The sequence below is a fragment of the Paramacrobiotus metropolitanus genome, unplaced genomic scaffold (assembly GCF_019649055.1).
Source record: "Paramacrobiotus metropolitanus isolate TYO unplaced genomic scaffold, Prichtersi_v1.0 Parri_scaffold0000089, whole genome shotgun sequence".
NCBI classification, from domain to species: Eukaryota; Metazoa; Tardigrada; class Eutardigrada; order Parachela; family Macrobiotidae; genus Paramacrobiotus; species Paramacrobiotus metropolitanus.
This window is the reverse complement of record NW_026570309.1, coordinates 42062-57724: the sequence shown is the minus strand read 5'-3', so window position 1 is coordinate 57724 and position 15663 is coordinate 42062. Positions and strand designations below refer to the sequence as shown.

The 15663-nt window shown below is 39.6% G+C and overlaps 2 protein-coding genes across 2 annotated transcripts; both read right to left on the bottom strand.

Moving 5' to 3' along the window:
- Nucleotides 1-71: 71 nt before the first annotated feature.
- On the bottom strand, nt 72-5912 carry LOC129596362 (bestrophin-4-like). Its single transcript, XM_055493614.1, has 13 exons — nt 5783-5912; nt 4296-5394; nt 3190-3324; nt 2727-2937; nt 2386-2543; nt 2068-2104; nt 1605-1730; nt 1446-1523; nt 1239-1294; nt 1022-1153; nt 752-937; nt 381-571; nt 72-304 (listed from the first exon to the last, which is right to left on the bottom strand). The coding sequence occupies exons 2-13, from the start codon at nt 4472-4474 to the stop codon at nt 168-170; spliced, it is 1626 nt and encodes a 541-aa protein (XP_055349589.1). The 5' UTR covers nt 4475-5394; nt 5783-5912; the 3' UTR covers nt 72-167.
- On the bottom strand, nt 5241-11464 carry LOC129596395 (bestrophin-3-like). The gene is made up of 14 exons (XM_055493669.1): nt 10982-11464; nt 10250-10384; nt 9696-9746; nt 9492-9551; nt 9117-9221; nt 8501-8648; nt 7857-7895; nt 7659-7784; nt 6579-6656; nt 6465-6520; nt 6266-6400; nt 6202-6205; nt 5783-5919; nt 5241-5394 (listed from the first exon to the last, which is right to left on the bottom strand). Exons 1-14 carry the CDS (start codon nt 11158-11160, stop codon nt 5241-5243), a joined length of 1407 nt encoding a protein of 468 aa, XP_055349644.1. The 5' UTR covers nt 11161-11464.
- Between the last annotated feature and the right edge of the window lie 4199 nt (nt 11465-15663).

Genomic DNA, 15663 nt, shown 5'->3' with positions numbered 1-15663 from the left:
TACACTGGATATATGTATATTATATACATAATAATTACGTACTTTCGGTGAATGTTAAAAAACGTTGCCGATTACGCTGATTTTACATGTTTTATTCGGTACTCACACACTAATCACAGAAGTATACACAGCCGCACTCTGAAACGGTGTACAACAATATTCATTATTTATTCGTAGTAAAAAAGACGGAAGCGTAAAAAGTGCACCTCTGCGTTCCACTCCCGAAATTCAGCATCACACGAACATTCTCCAAGCACCCACGCAGTTGCTGCAACTTCAGTACGCTGGTTTTCGTCCACACTGACTAGAAGCGTAGCAAGAGTCAGTTTATCAGCGATACAGGGTGTCTCGTTCAGAAAGGTCAGGCACGTCATCCTCACTACTGGTCAGAAAGGACAGCGAGCGCAGCTTCAACCCGGCATCCTCCGTCAGCGTGCTGTCGGGGGTCACACACGGCGACACGTGGTCTTCCTCCGCGATAGGCGGATACACCGGTTCGGAGCATTCCGACAGGAGGCGCTGGTGGGTGGGTTTCCGCTCCAGCATCGAGTGGCTGCGCTGCATAACCAGCCTGCAACCACCAAACATAAGTGTACAACATCGACTTTTAATGTATGTTGAACTGGTTTAATACCGGAATCAGCATTAATCAACAACATGGCTATGTAGTTTTTTTCTTGTAGCACTTGGGCTAGTGCATAGTTTGTACGGCAGGATAACCAAGGAGAAAACTAGGCTAGGCACAACGTACTCGTGCACGACGGGTTCCGGCTGATGGATATGCATAAACGGTAAAGATGAGCGACGTTGTTCCATTGACGACGGTACAATGGTTTCCTGTTGAACATTCAGGGATTTCAGGAGTCCTTTCGGCAATGCTATAGCGTCGACACTAAGCGGTGGAAAGTGTACCATCTCCTTCTCAGCAGCCGAAATTCTGTCAGTCAATATGGAAAAATCGCCAAACTGTTTTCCATTGTTTTCAGTACTGTAAATATCAAGCGAAAGACGAGCGACTTACACAGCATGGGATGCCGAGCCGATATTGTCGACACTTTTACGCCGCTTCAGATCCGCCGCGGATGTGTAAGGCAACTGGACATAGGTCTTATTCCAGTTGGCATCTTTCACCAATGTCGGCATCACACCAAACCTACGACAAAAATAGAAATTTCAAAGTTTTTTCAATCTTATTCTTTATGTAAAAATCAAACGTAAACGTGCATGCGTGTCCTTACTTTTCATCGGCAACGAGAAAAGAAACTTGAACATGCCGGTCAATAAACCAGTTCACCTGCCACAAAGACCATTACATACGATAAAGATTGATAAATAGAAGATTTAAAATACAGTAATAAATATATCCCGTTTTGGGAAGAAGGTATTCACATCAAAATTCACTGTCATCTGCAGCCATCAAGAACTGAAAAAAAATTTGACCTTACTTCGTAATCGTCGTCATCTTCGCCCCATGGATTAATCAACGATTCCGCCACTTTCAGCCAACCAATGTAGAAGAAAAACTGAAATTACATCTACACATGAAAACCGGTATTTCAACTTCTATGTGTAATAAAACACAGACCGTGTATGCTACGACCAACCTGTAGAAGAGCGAAGATGGGGATATACAAATCCACGTAGAAGCTCTCATACTGCTGCCCCGGATCCAGAAACTGACGGGAGAATAACGCACCCAAAAAGTAGGTATACGTCGCCAGCGTTATAGCCTGAAAATCAGGAAATGTTTTAGGGACTCTTTGTTACCAACCAGTAGCAGATTAGCAGACGGGCAATTTACGTCAAACCAACTCGCAGAACTGACAGAACTTAAAACCGCCACTGTACTACAAAATATCTCGTTAATACGAACCACAGCGTTGCCACACCAATACGGTGATCAGTCAAATAGCGCGTTCGTTGATCGGAAAAATAAATAAGCATAGATCAACAAAACATATTGTACAGTATGTATAACAATAAACCTTAAACAGTTCTTCATCTTTTTGACGGGAATTTCAGCGTGATAAGGTGCATTTCATCTGCATACAACGTCGCGCCACGTACCTGTGTATACACCAAGGGAACGCTGACCCAATCATAACTGCAACATGGACATGTTTTGTTTATTTGCATAATTTGTGTGGAAATCTGAAATCTGTAATGTCAATCGTACCTATTTTTTACAGCTAGTAGTACATATACTAACGTATTATTGAATTGCAAATATGTGGCAGATTTAGCGATTGTACCACAAAACCCCGAAAACCAGCCCGTTATTATGCATAAATATGAATTACTCATTTCGGACTCCCATGCGTATATCCAATTATTCGTTTCTTTTTCCACAAATAAACCTAAACAGTATTAACAGAAAATCCGCACCTCCAGATTCTCCACTGATTCGAACGCAACATCGCAATTTCCTCGTGAAAATGTTTCATGAGGACACCATGGGGATCGTCCAGCAATTTCTCCCGTTTCGCATCCTTCAGCAGCTCCGTGAACCACAGCATCGGCACCCAGAATTTAGCATACGGAATCTACGAAAATTACCAAATAGTTATATAATTTTCTTATTATCTGCTGCATTTTTTATCAATCGCTGTACGCCAACCGAACCATCGCTTTTTTTAATCAAATGACATTTAACCGCGGTAGTTGTTATACTTTTTTAGCGTAAATGTAATACACCTATGGTTGCCATAACCGGTGGGCGTAGTTACCGTGACGTTTTCATAGAGGACTTTCTCCTCCTTGGACATCAACCCGACTTCCACCAGATGATCCAGGGTGGGAAAGCGCTTCTTGGCCACCACACTCACACCGCGAATCAGCAAAATCCCACTGAGACACAACCAGCGCGCCATTGTGCGACGAATCATGCGGCTCCGCTCATCGAATCCCGGAACGTACATCACCACCAAATTCAATATTCTTTAATGCAAATTATGCGTTCATGTCGAAAGATCATTCAGATATCAGGATACATAATCAGCGTTTATCAAGAAGCTTGTTAATGCACCAAAACTAGCAACAGAATGCCAGTTTCTAATACTTAATCGAGAAAATTAACAGCGTAATTTACGAAACAGTCAACAGAATGCTATAACGGATTTATTCACTTAAGTTATTGACTTGAACGAAAACTACAGCGGAAATAAAGCGGAATATACCAGCTGCTGTTACCGATCTGGCCATGGATTGTTGAGATAATGCTCCCACCACCGGCTGACCACAAACTGCACGTAGAAGCCCAAAACAAAGGTCAGCGGAATGAGATTCTTGTTATCACCGATATGCCGCGCGACATTCTCGAAATTCCTGCAACAATAAGAGTTTACACCACAAATACTCGTACACTTTATGTTAAATACTGTTGCCGCATTCTTGCTTATCATTGAATTCTTCGGTGCCTCATTTAAAAACATTTTTCTGCAACACTTTTTGCAATACACAAACTGTGTTCGTGTATTATAATGTAGTGTTGCTGTACGTAATTCTGCATAGCAGATACAGACAGATGCAGCTCATCGCAAGCAAATTGTATATGCTAAGTTGCAGTCCATGAGAAAATTTTAGTGTATTGGTTTCATTGCTTCTATCATTTCCACCCTCACGAGACCGTTCAATAATCTTTAAGTTACTGTAACTTCTGACAAGCTCTTTTTCAGTCTGTCTTACAACTACCAGGTAATTTAATTAGAACTTTTTTCTCCAACTTTGCAAAATGACAAAATGTATTTCGCCAACCTGGAAGGCAAACTGACAAAATTAACGATCATATGTACGTACAGCATAATGCAATTTCCGGCAATACGTCATTCTAAAAGACTTATAGTACAGTTGCGTGAAAACGCAGCTAACATTTAATAAAACACGACAGCACATGACTCAGATCATTCAAGTACGAGTACATAACTTTCACGAATGGTACGGCTAAAATTACAAATGGTGAATAGTTATACTGCAAAAGAAAACGCAGTTCACCCATGAAAAGCAAACGGTGAATAATTTATTTAAGTCTTGACCAATAAAAAATTACAAACGGTGAATATTTTATTTAAGAATTTAAAATGTATTTAATTTATTTAAGAACCAATCTTAAAGCATTCCAGGCGCAGCAAAGAATTTTGTTTCAGCGTAAAGGTAATCAAAGTATTTCACTGAAAAAGTGAATTTAATACGCGAAATTATAGGTGTGATAATTGCTTACCTGTATTCAGCAGTACACATATTATAAAATGCCGTTATTAACAGGCTTAATTAGAATATCAGCGCTGTAAAAAGATTACCTGCGCTGTGGCTCGCTGAGAGCATTTCGATATATAATACTGATGATAGCGTAGCAGGTCCCAAACATCACCGTCTCCTTGATGACAAGTTTATACACACTTCCCCTCCATCGCAGAAGCAGCCGCGCGAAACCCGCAAAGGATGCGGTATGGATATCAAACTGATACGAGATCGTCATCCTGCGTTCATTAGCATGATTCTACCTTGACACTTCATATGCACAAAATTATTTCAAGTACATGGAAGTCAAATGATTCTCAGTTTCCCGAGAAGAACTGCGAATAAGCCTCCGAGGCATTTAACACAATAAAAGCCATCAGACTTTTTTACTCCCGGCTATGAACTGCAGCTGTTAATTTGTTATCTGGTGAATACCTCATCTGAAAAAACCGCACGTGTTTTACAATCGCAGCGTTGAAAAATGCAAGCTTTACGTATTTTGCTGCATGCTAACCATTATGGACGAAAAAATTCCCAAAAATAGATTGTTTCATCAAGAAATTCTTGGATATTCAACATCAACAAAAAACATTTTAAATCGCGCAGAATTTTTGATTTTGGCTTACTAATACAGTTTTCCGTTTCTCTATTGAGATTGTCAACCCTTTACACTACACTTGGTTCCAAAATTTGTTTACTGGAAATCGGTCATACTGACGCAAAACACTGACACCGCAACTTTGAATCGCATCTTTTCGTTTTCATCATCTGATAACTCTGAATTTCTGTTATCTAACAAATAAATCAAAACAAAGGGGGTTAATTCCAAAAATAACACAAGTAAACTTATGAGGTCACTGGGGATGAGAAATTACAAGGAACTACTGCCGGCAACACAGATCTTTCATAGAAAGGGTCAGTACAAAATTATTGCTTACAAAGTTATAGTTAATAACACTCCCAACAATCTACAGTACAAAACAAAAAGACTTATCTCTCCTGGTTCAAGCCAACCGGGCGGCGCTATCCGGGCTGAGCAGTGGTTCGGAGGAGTCAGTTTTCTGGGCACTGTTCGGGCGGTCCATGGCGGTTACGTCTTCCGTGGGTTTCTCGGCTTCCATTTCTTCCAGATTACTGTTATCACTGATTGTTCGCAACCTACAAGTAAGCATGAAAAATTCTATAAAACCATCATTATTATTTGTTATTTTTATTTATCATTATTATTTACCAGAGAATCCACGTACGCAAACACATACAAAATTCACTTTTGAAACACAAAATAAAAAAAAACCCAGAAGACGTTTAACAGATACTAAAAACAAAATAAAACTCGGCAAAGCACAATTATTTGCTGAAAAACGCGCATACGCAACCGTAAAAAATTAAAATAAAAAACAAATTAAACTGTTTTCAGGACTGGCAAAACATTCGTCCAACCGGCGAAAATAAACGCAAACTGAATTTCGGCAAAATTATTCTTATTTGCCATAAAATTACGAATTAGATTAAAAAACATAGGAAATGGTTCTACAAAATAAATTACCGTTGATTAAACTTGGCCATGGTCTCCCGATCCGGCTGGAAAAACTTCATCCGCGCCGGGGAGCTGATCTTCCGGAAGCGTTCCTCCTTCTTCCCATCAGCCGGCACCACGGGACACCCTGGCAACCAATCACAGCACTACAGGTTCGCAGGCGCATAGGCAACCTTCCAAGGACAAGCCAACGTACATAATCGTAGTAGTGCAAGGGGAAATAATCATTCCATCACCATTACTAATCCACTATGTATTTAGAAAATGTAAATAGCAAACGAATTTTTTAAACAGTAATTTTAGTAAATATATGAAAAACATTCTGGATCTTAAAATAAACAAACTTTTTCCACAAATAAATTGGTTCCTTTCCATGAAAAAATCACAAAAAAACGCCAAACAAAAATTCTAAAGTCAGTTAAATTAACCAAACTGCAAAAAAACCCACAAACAAAATTTTTTAAGCACTGAAATTTATTTTACTGCCCTTACTTCAAGTTCATCGTGGAGCCGAGATGGGAGAAATCCAATTTTTTCTTCGTCTCCATGGCGGCGAGAGTGTACGGGAGCACCACATCCCGTTCATTCCAGTATTTGTCTTTTTCCATCGGAGGTAACTTGTCGTACCTGCACAGAACGATTGTCGTATTATTCATTCTAACTAGAGACAAAATGCGTAAAATCGACGTACATGTCATCCACCATGGCATAACTGACTTGCATATGGCGGTCGATAAACCAGTTAACCTATAATAAACGTTCTCGTTAATCTGTTAGACCGCGTAACGAGGTACCGGAAATGTACCTCGAAATCGTCATCGTCTTCACCCCAGGGATTAATTAACGATTCGGCCACTTTCAGCCATCCCACATAGAAAAAGAACTGAAAAAAAGACAGACGGTATCATAGTATAACAAGAAAAAACCATTCCGCATCTGTAGTCTATGAGTGTGTTGTGTTCAAAGTGATTACTGTACTTACTACAACACGGAAATTCAAATTAGTATGCGCCACTCTACTACACTTTCACATTCCAATACAGTCGGAACATTCAACACACTCGCCACTGGAAACGCACAGCGAACTTTTCATACAGTTACTACGCGATGAATTTTCGTAAACATTTTTTAAAATAAACAACAGAACTTTATTACTCAAACGCGATGTAACCCAGTTCTTAAAATGTAGGCGCAATAAAGCTTGACAAAAGCAAACCACACCATAGTGTGGTTTGCTGGATTCATAAATCCAGGACAAAATAAATGGAGCTGCGTAATGAGTGTGTGTATATGTACCGGTAAATCCAACCAAAAACAAACCCACAATGAACGGCTCGTTTTTTAAGCAGATGAAAATTCAGATTCTTAATCCATACGACCGATTAAACTGCCTGCAGTTGACAACATACACTACGATTTCGTTCAAATTTATTTCACAAAAAATTTGATCAAGTCATGAAACTCAAACTTAAATTCGGTATCCAGTTCAGCATTAAAGTTGTAAAATTCGGTAAACCTGGTGAACCACTGTTGATTTATCAGGACAGTGCCAATGCGTCGAAGGACGTAACGTATCAGCCCATAAACGTCAGCTAAAATGTTAATGTAGAGGAACAGAAATAACGGCTATCAGTGGTGGACACGTCATGTCTTTTACATATACAATTTCAATATATAAAAGACAATTCTAATAATATCTTTTAAATACACAATATATAATTTTTAAGAAAGAGCGCTAATCAAATTTTTGGAATGCAAGAACAGTTAAACAGGGCACACATCTGCATTAGCCGCAACGAAAAAAAGACAATAATTATAAGTTTGGAGTAACAATTATCGGCTTATGATTATAAACGTGGTGACACATTCTGGAGGATTGCCTTACCTGGAGAAGGGTAAAAACCGGCACATAGATATCCACATAGTAATTCTCGTAGTTGAGTGATGGCTCCAGAAACTGCCGACTAAATAGACATCCCACAAAGTACATGTACGTCGCCAGCGTCACAACCTGCCATCAGCCAGAGCGGTTCACTTGCAGACGCTAATGTTGACCATTTTTGTCTCGCACCACTTGTCTTACCTGTGTGTAAACAATCGGAATGCTGACATAATCAAAGGCCTGCAACAACAGATGACGTATATCAACTCGCGGCCAGTTTACGTGGGAAGGTATACTGAATAAAAACGCAAACGCGTTTTTAATATCCAACGTGAAAATACTTTATCTTTCTGCTAATAATATATTTTTTTTTAATTTTAATTGATTCTGAATATGAATTTTAAATTTATATTTAATAATTTATCTGTATATTTATAATAATTTTTAATATATAATTTATGTTTACTTATTTAGATGACTTATATCAAATTGCGGCCAAGTCACATGGGAAAGGTAAACTGAATAAAAACGCATAAGACTGAAAATATCCAACGGGAAAGTAATCTGCATCTTTCTGCTAATAATATAAATTTTTAATTTAAAAAAAAATACCTTCAATAAGCTTAAAATAGTGTACAGTACGTTCTAGTCTCACCCAAAGCAAGCAACACAAACATATTTACAACGAATATCTTTAATGATAATAAATATGATGATACGAGTACGACGAGTACATCTGAATTATTCTACTCGGTGCCGATAAATAATAATAATTTCGCCACGGAAATTTTTTTGCGAAAATCCATCGTTTTTGACAATCAAAAAAGGGCTCCTTTTTTTATTACCCAGATTTTTCCCTGTCGATCCCGATAAGCCATCAGCTCATCCATAACCTGTTTCATTCCACCGGAAGGATCGTTAAACAATCCATCTTTGCGGGTTTTATCCACAAGCTGCGTGAACCACACCAGCGGCACCCAAAATTTTGCATATCTGCAAATGAAAAGCCTGACTAACATATGACAAATTGTAATTTTTACACGCAATCAATAAATACTGCATCTAAAAAATTTACTGCATCTAAAAAATGTAGAAATGCTCTATATAAAGTAAATAAAAATAATGAAAACCGCACTAGCGTAAATACGCTACACACAGGAAAATTCAGTCAGGAATAACCGATCATCGCGCGAAATTCTGTTTTATAGCCCAAACTCTACGACTACTGTTCCTGTCCAGCGGCATTGCGCATGGCACCTTTCAAGCTGTATCCTTTCTATACGCGAGATATAGACATTTCCCCTTTAAATCCCATGCAAACGATTTCTAATTCTAAGAAAATCTTCAAAAATTGTTAACTTCAAACTTAAAAAAAACATTTTTCCAAGCATCATTTTCAGCTGCTTGATCCATCTGTTGAGGCCAAGCAGCACAACAACATTAACAAAAACTAATACGTACTGTACTTCCACGCCTTCAAAAGCCTTGAATTCATCCGGTGTAAGGAGACCGGCTTCCACTAAGTGTTGAAATGTTGGAAACCGCTTTTTTGCCACAATGCTCACACTGCAAAAAGATCTTGTACGATGAGCAATTGCGCATTCATGCAGGAAATAATACTTAAATATGAGCTCTTTTAATCTTCGACTAAAATTTAGGTTACTCGCATTAAGAAATAAATCAAAACAAAGAAAATTTGGCAAACACATTTAGAGAAAAACACATTTTCTTTAGTACGTCAACAAAAAATTAATCTAAGTTAGCATAATATTCCGCAGAAATTTATTTGTACATAATCTGCAAATTTCTTATTAATATTTGCACCAATTCGGGTACCTGCGAGTTAACAGAACAGTGCTGGCATTTAAATAGCGCACCAAAGTCCGTCGGATCATCCTACAAAACCAACAAAAACTTATTACTGAGCAACGTCGGCCATTCATGCGTGACAAGGGTAAAAAGTGGACTTTTAACTTTGTGCACTTTACCGTCCACCGAAGCACTAACAGACAACAACAGCAGCCCGAAAAATCAACATACCGCGACTTCTCGTCTGATCCGTTGATGTAGAGAATTATCAGGTAACACAATCTGCAAGTAAACGTAAACATTTCATCAAAATGCACAAATTATGACGAATCTGACAATTCCGGTAACCGGCCTGGATCGGCTGGCAAAACAATGAAACCGGGCAGGGCACTGGGCAATTATCAATGAATTTCTTTTGAAAAAAAACACGATTTCATTGCAGAAAAGCGTTTCGTACCCAATACAATTTAATTCTAAGCGAGCTGCACCATATAATTAATCTAGAATAAATTCAAGTGAACTTATTTTAGACTTTAATTTACTGATTTTATATTCCCTTTTATTTTAAGGGATGCTCGTGGAGCGTAGTAATAATCTGCTGCATTATAATTTCTTTGTAATAATCTAATTCTTTTATATGGTAAAATAAATTCTAATAACGGTAGAGTAATTAATTCTTACAATATATTTTCAAAAAAACGCTATCATATTTTATACATAATTACGTGCATGTAAATTACCCAACCAAAAAATAACATTTGGAAATATACTTTACGGTAATTTACCTGTCTGGCCAGGGATAGCTGCTAAACTGGTCCCACCAGCGCCCGACAACAAAGCTGACGTAGAAGCCCAGCACAAATGTCAAGGGGATGAAATCCACGCTCACTTGCATGTGCAAGCACAGCTTCTCAAACATTCTGCAAAGTAAACATGCCAAAACTGAAGTCAATCAATCCATTTTAATATAATTTCACCAGAATTTTTTATGCAACTTTTTCAAAGCAGATGCTGCCACAACAATTTCAGACAAAATTGTACATCACTCTCAAACATTAAAACGGCAGAAAAAATCCGGCAGCCGAAAACGATATCTGCAAATTTCAGGACATTTTTACTTTTCGTAAGGCAACAGAAACCGTGGCCTGACACCGGCACGTTCAAATAAAAATTGCCGTAAAACGGTAAAATAAGAAAACTAAAAATAAACTGACCACGAAAGCCACAATAAAGTTCCAAAACTCTCCGTCAATTTTGTACTATTTGTCCTTTGGTTTAACTTTTATCTTTTTATAAAGCGAAAAGCCACGCTTTTCGAATCGCGATCGAGCAAGCATAAATAAAAAACATCACTTTTGCCGTTTTGCGGCTTTGCCAGAAAATATGCTTGCGTTAGAATGTTAAATGTCATAAAACAGATCGAACAATTTGAAAACTGCTGTTACACCAATTGGAAATAGCAAAAAATTAACAAAAAGATCATCGAAACGACAACAAATATTTGCAGGCACACCTACCGCTTTCGTTCTTCATCCAGCGCGCAGCGATAAATGGCGCTGATGGCCGCGTACAGGGAGACAAAGACGAGGACCTCCTTGAAGACCAGTTTGTACACGCTGCCCTTCCACCGGCACAGTAGTCGCGGAAAGCCCGCGAAGGACGCCGTGGCCACATTGAACTGATAGGAAATGGTCATGTTTGCATGGGCCAACAATCATCATCCATCCATCACCAGCCCGAATCAAGATGCAGCCACACCGAAAATAACCAGGAATATTTCATCGCATCAACCCATTTTGTCCGCCAGATTGCCAGCAAGCAGCAATCGCTCAATTTGCAAAAGATTCAATTTCAAAGCACTGAAAACGGAAGCAGAGACTGTTGTCGCATACACTGATCTAATTTCTGGAAAAGTAAAAGAGTCAGAAAACTGATCTTTTTGATCCAGGAAAAGACCGAAAAGTGCAACGAAATCACTCAGTAAAATTCTACAGGCGCCGTGCAAATTAGCATTTGAAAACCGAAAGCACGGAGAATGGACGAGCGAGCAGTCTTGTACAGATGCCACATTGGCGAGGCGTACAGCACACCGACGCGTGGTTTTTTAAAAAATCGTACTGGTATGGTTATTACAGTAATCCAACTTCTGGAAATTGGACGACTATCAAGAATATTTATTTTAAAATGTATAATGTACGGAGTTTGTATTATATATTTGTTTGTATATATTATATTTGTATTTATATATATATATTTAGCCGTTTTATATTACGGTTGTCCAAAATGCACAATAAAAGAGAATGGCAAAAGGTTTTGCAAATGACGGCGCTGTACTGAAATGTTGTCGGGTACGGCTAACCAGGTTTGCGGAAGCGGCGGTACATCTGCCGGTTGAAATAAAAAAGTTGTCTTGTGTGTGAGTGCTAATTCAAACAAGTCCAGTGCATTTAGACTTGTAAACGATAATTCTGGCTCACATAAACTGCTGAACGCCGCATTTTTTGAAATGTTAAAACCCACAGCTGTCAGGAAACTGCTGTGAGATGGAGCCAACTTGTGGGTATTAAACTATTAATCCGCAGTAGGTCATTGTATATGCACAAGTGGAGAAAAATGTCTTGGGTAATTTGCACTGGCAAAGCGACAATAGAGGAATAACTGTTGACTAATAATGCGCGTAGTAATACATAAATGCAGTGCAGAAGTGTATAGTACAGTATTGTACAATCTCTCTCCGCACGTCAGTACTCGTATGCTTCATATTCTATGTATTTCGTAGCTGGATAATTGGAAACAAAAAACACACAAAAAAGCTTGTGTACGACAATTATCATTCTTCGAATTAGGTTAGAACTGTAACAACTGTTAAAGAAGATCCTTTCATGCAGCTGCTCGTCTCTCGTTTTGAAAGTCACTACACTACGATTCGTCTCCCACGTACTACACTCTGTACAGTAGCGTCACAGCCCTTTAAGTTGACTTCGACACGGTACCACGACAGGAAAACCTAAGATTTTCCGAATACATTGTAAGATTTGGGGTAAAATGCCACGAAATTAAAGCTTTTATTGAAAGATTAATTTACCGGTACACTGACAATGAACTTCAACTGGCCCATACGAGTATGAGTATGTAATGGGCTCTACTAGTTTACCGCTTCGCTAAGCGGCTTACTCCAGAATAGAATAATTTGGATAGAAGTATTACTGAAAACACAAAAAAAGCGTGATTTTTTATAATGACATTATTTTTGACAGCGCTAACCAGGATTTTGCAAATTATTTCGCTTACTGGGAAAGGGCACATCAATACTAATGGCAAAACGGGGTGAATACACTACAGACAGTGAGGAGATTTTAAGCAGTACTAGTAACTGCCAGTACTCGTGCTGGGATTTTACGCCAGTAACGCCACTACTGCCCACTAGCGCCACAACAAGTGGCGCACAGTTATGTGCATGCCAAGTGCCATTATTTGTGCTTTAATCGTGAATGTGCATTCTTCCCGAAGTTATCGATTGGCTTTCCGACTGCTTTGTTGATAATTGTACCGTCATACAAGTTGGAAGATGTACAGTACACCTGTACCGTGGTCAATCCTCTTTGTGTGGCGTAGAGTGTCACACTGCTACAACTGGTCAGACTGCGACTGGTATGACGACTTCTAAAAGTTTGGTCGACGACAGAAAACCAGATTCTGAGTTATTCTTAGGTGTTCGTTTTAGCAGACATTCAAAGCAAAAGCCTTGCAGACAGAATCTGGTTTTTTGATAAATAAAGACAGGATTGGCAAACAACGAGTGAAGATAACCTTAAGGGTAAGTAGTCAAAGTTGTTCCCCTTAATGACGGCTTTTAAGGTTTCATTCCTTACCTTAAAAAAGCCAAGGAATAAGGAATGGGCTAATGGATGACCTGCGAAACTTGTCTAATAAGTACAGGATTGACTTTGTATAAGATACCTTGTGGCAATATTAAAGATCTTTGGCCTCAGAAGCACACAAAGAGTTTCTTCGCCATCGCGGATCTCTCTCTGTGTATTCATGGATTCAACGAGAGAACGCTACTTGCTTGTGTCACAGAAACTGTTCCCGACCAAGATAGCATCGAAGAATTTTCACTGCGAAATTACTGGGTTGTAACTCATTTTTACTTTGGTTTCAAATTTTATTTATTTGCTGTACAAGTACATGTCAGACAGTTAGCGACGGTTAACCGACGATAGAAAAATTAAGCTTGGTCATCGGTTACCGAATCGTCGTGTGACTTCCGCATATCGTGGCAGTGTAAGTGTTCTTGCTGCATGAACAAAAACAAACGATCTTGCAGTAATACGAGTACTTACAGTACTGTACTAATCGTAAGCGGCTAAAATAGCGGCACTTCCATTTTCCATTCTTTAGGCTTAGTCACCTAGCTTCCGGTGTGCTTTGCATTTTATGCTGTGAATTGAAAGATATTGTAGATTGCTTGGCAGGATAAGAAAATTGGAGTATCCGGCGCAGTTATGACAATATCATTCCTATGTTTCGCTTATGAAGCTTCATACGACCGGAAGAATTGTTGCTGCTGAAGTAGCAACAACTCTCCCGGTTCCGCATGTTTGCGTTACCGCTGCACGGACTGTGCTCTCGTGTTGATTGTACAGATACAATCGGAAGTTGTTCTCTGGTTTGTAAGACAAAATTGCGTAAATCGCCTCGTTATCGTTATTACAGTAATAACTATATAAAGGCCTTCTCAGCATTCATTCTTGTGCTTTCAACCTCACTCATCGATATACATGCTTTAATAACAGCTTTATTGATGCAAATGCCGCATTCGTCGCTGACCACCGGTACCGTAAAACCGTAAACGTACGGTACTTCGAGTTTTTTTTTATTTGGGGCCCCTTTAAAGTGCCTTTTAATTGTTGGCCCACCGCACAACTGCGTAGGCAGTCAATCAGCAAATACCGTAATTCATCACGATGACACAGTCTTTCACCGGTTTCTGAGCCGGCGATCGGCGCGGTGTCAGAAAATTTGGGACAAGCTGCGACCGTAGTACCAACGACAGCAGCATGTTAGCAATGGCTGCATTGCTGCTGTCTTTGATTCTCGTAGTGCAAGTCTGCAAAGGTCACTGTGTGCCTAAAATATCGTCTATTAAATATTTCCATTTCCTCTCCATTTCTCTCTTGGTCTTCTCATTCAGTTGCACAATCAGCCAAATATTTATTGGTTTGGTTTGATTTGTACTTTCCGTCGTATACCAGTTTTTCTTAGTACGACTTCTAAGAAAAATCAATATCAGCTATGGTCGCACTAACGGTTCAGGTGCAAAATAAACTTCCACGTGTTCAACCGTCCAACTTATGCGCGGCTGCACCCAACAGATGTGCGGCGGGCCAAAATATAAGAACGGTGTTTCAAACGGGCAACAGTTAAACAAACTTTAGGTGCTCGATGCCTTATACTATCGCCTGCCGCCAGCGGAGGGATGCGAGCTCAATACCGATAGCCAGTATGCTCTGACAGAATTTATGGCCATCTGGATTTTCAACGTACCGTGTGCTGCCATTCCTGTCGCCTATCCGCTCTTACTGTGGAAGATGCTGAAACGGCGTCGGACGAGACCGGCTAATATTAAATCCAGCGGCACAACATGGGAAGCAGGAAGCCTTCCATCGTCCCTTCATACTGCTGACGTTGTATACGAGCAGTACCATAGTGTGTTGGCTGCCCAGTATGGGCTACTATACCATTCTCGCCAATTATCCCACGATCCAGTTGAGCGCGCATGTGAACCAAATTATCTCAAGTCTGTACAACGTACAACCTATTCTGGATCCTCTGTTCTTCTGTCTCACCATCGGCAATGTGCAGAGTTATGCGCTCCGACTCTGCAAAGGGACGAATAGTAGTAAGAACGCCCGCAGTTCTGGTGGCAGAACTCTAGCAGCTCCAGCAGGAATCAAGAAGAATCCCAACGAAACTGCTATTACGTCGCCGTAACATGCTTTAACAGCGCACCAACCGTTGCTTTATCTGTACATTTACCGTCTATCTGAACACTTATTCTAGACCATGACCCTTTCGTTTACAACATTTATTTTGTTAGACAATGCACGTCAAATCGGTTTGTTTGCTTGGCTGATTACTGCAGTTTTATGGTGTTGGAAGCGTGACCTTTGTATCGAATTTTGCAGCACCCGTTCAT

Bases quoted from the DNA above. Each gene is read 5' to 3' on its own strand.
- LOC129596362 (XM_055493614.1), bottom strand. From the start codon at position 4,474: ATGACGATCTCGTATCAGTTTGATATCCATACCGCATCCTTTGCGGGT. The intron at 1,731-2,067 runs GTACGTGGCGCG...CCTGATTTTCAG, and splicing joins TTCCCTTGGTGTATACACAG to GCTATAACGCTGGCGACGTA. The intron at 938-1,021 runs GTAAGTCGCTCG...ATTGACTGACAG, and splicing joins GGCTCGGCATCCCATGCTGT to AATTTCGGCTGCTGAGAAGG.
- LOC129596395 (XM_055493669.1), bottom strand. From the start codon at position 11,160: ATGACCATTTCCTATCAGTTCAATGTGGCCACGGCGTCCTTCGCGGGC. The intron at 9,552-9,695 runs GTATGTTGATTT...TTGGTTTTGTAG, and splicing joins GGATCAGACGAGAAGTCGCG to GATGATCCGACGGACTTTGG. The intron at 7,896-8,500 runs GTAATAAAAAAA...CTGTTGTTGCAG, and splicing joins ATCGACAGGGAAAAATCTGG to GCCTTTGATTATGTCAGCAT.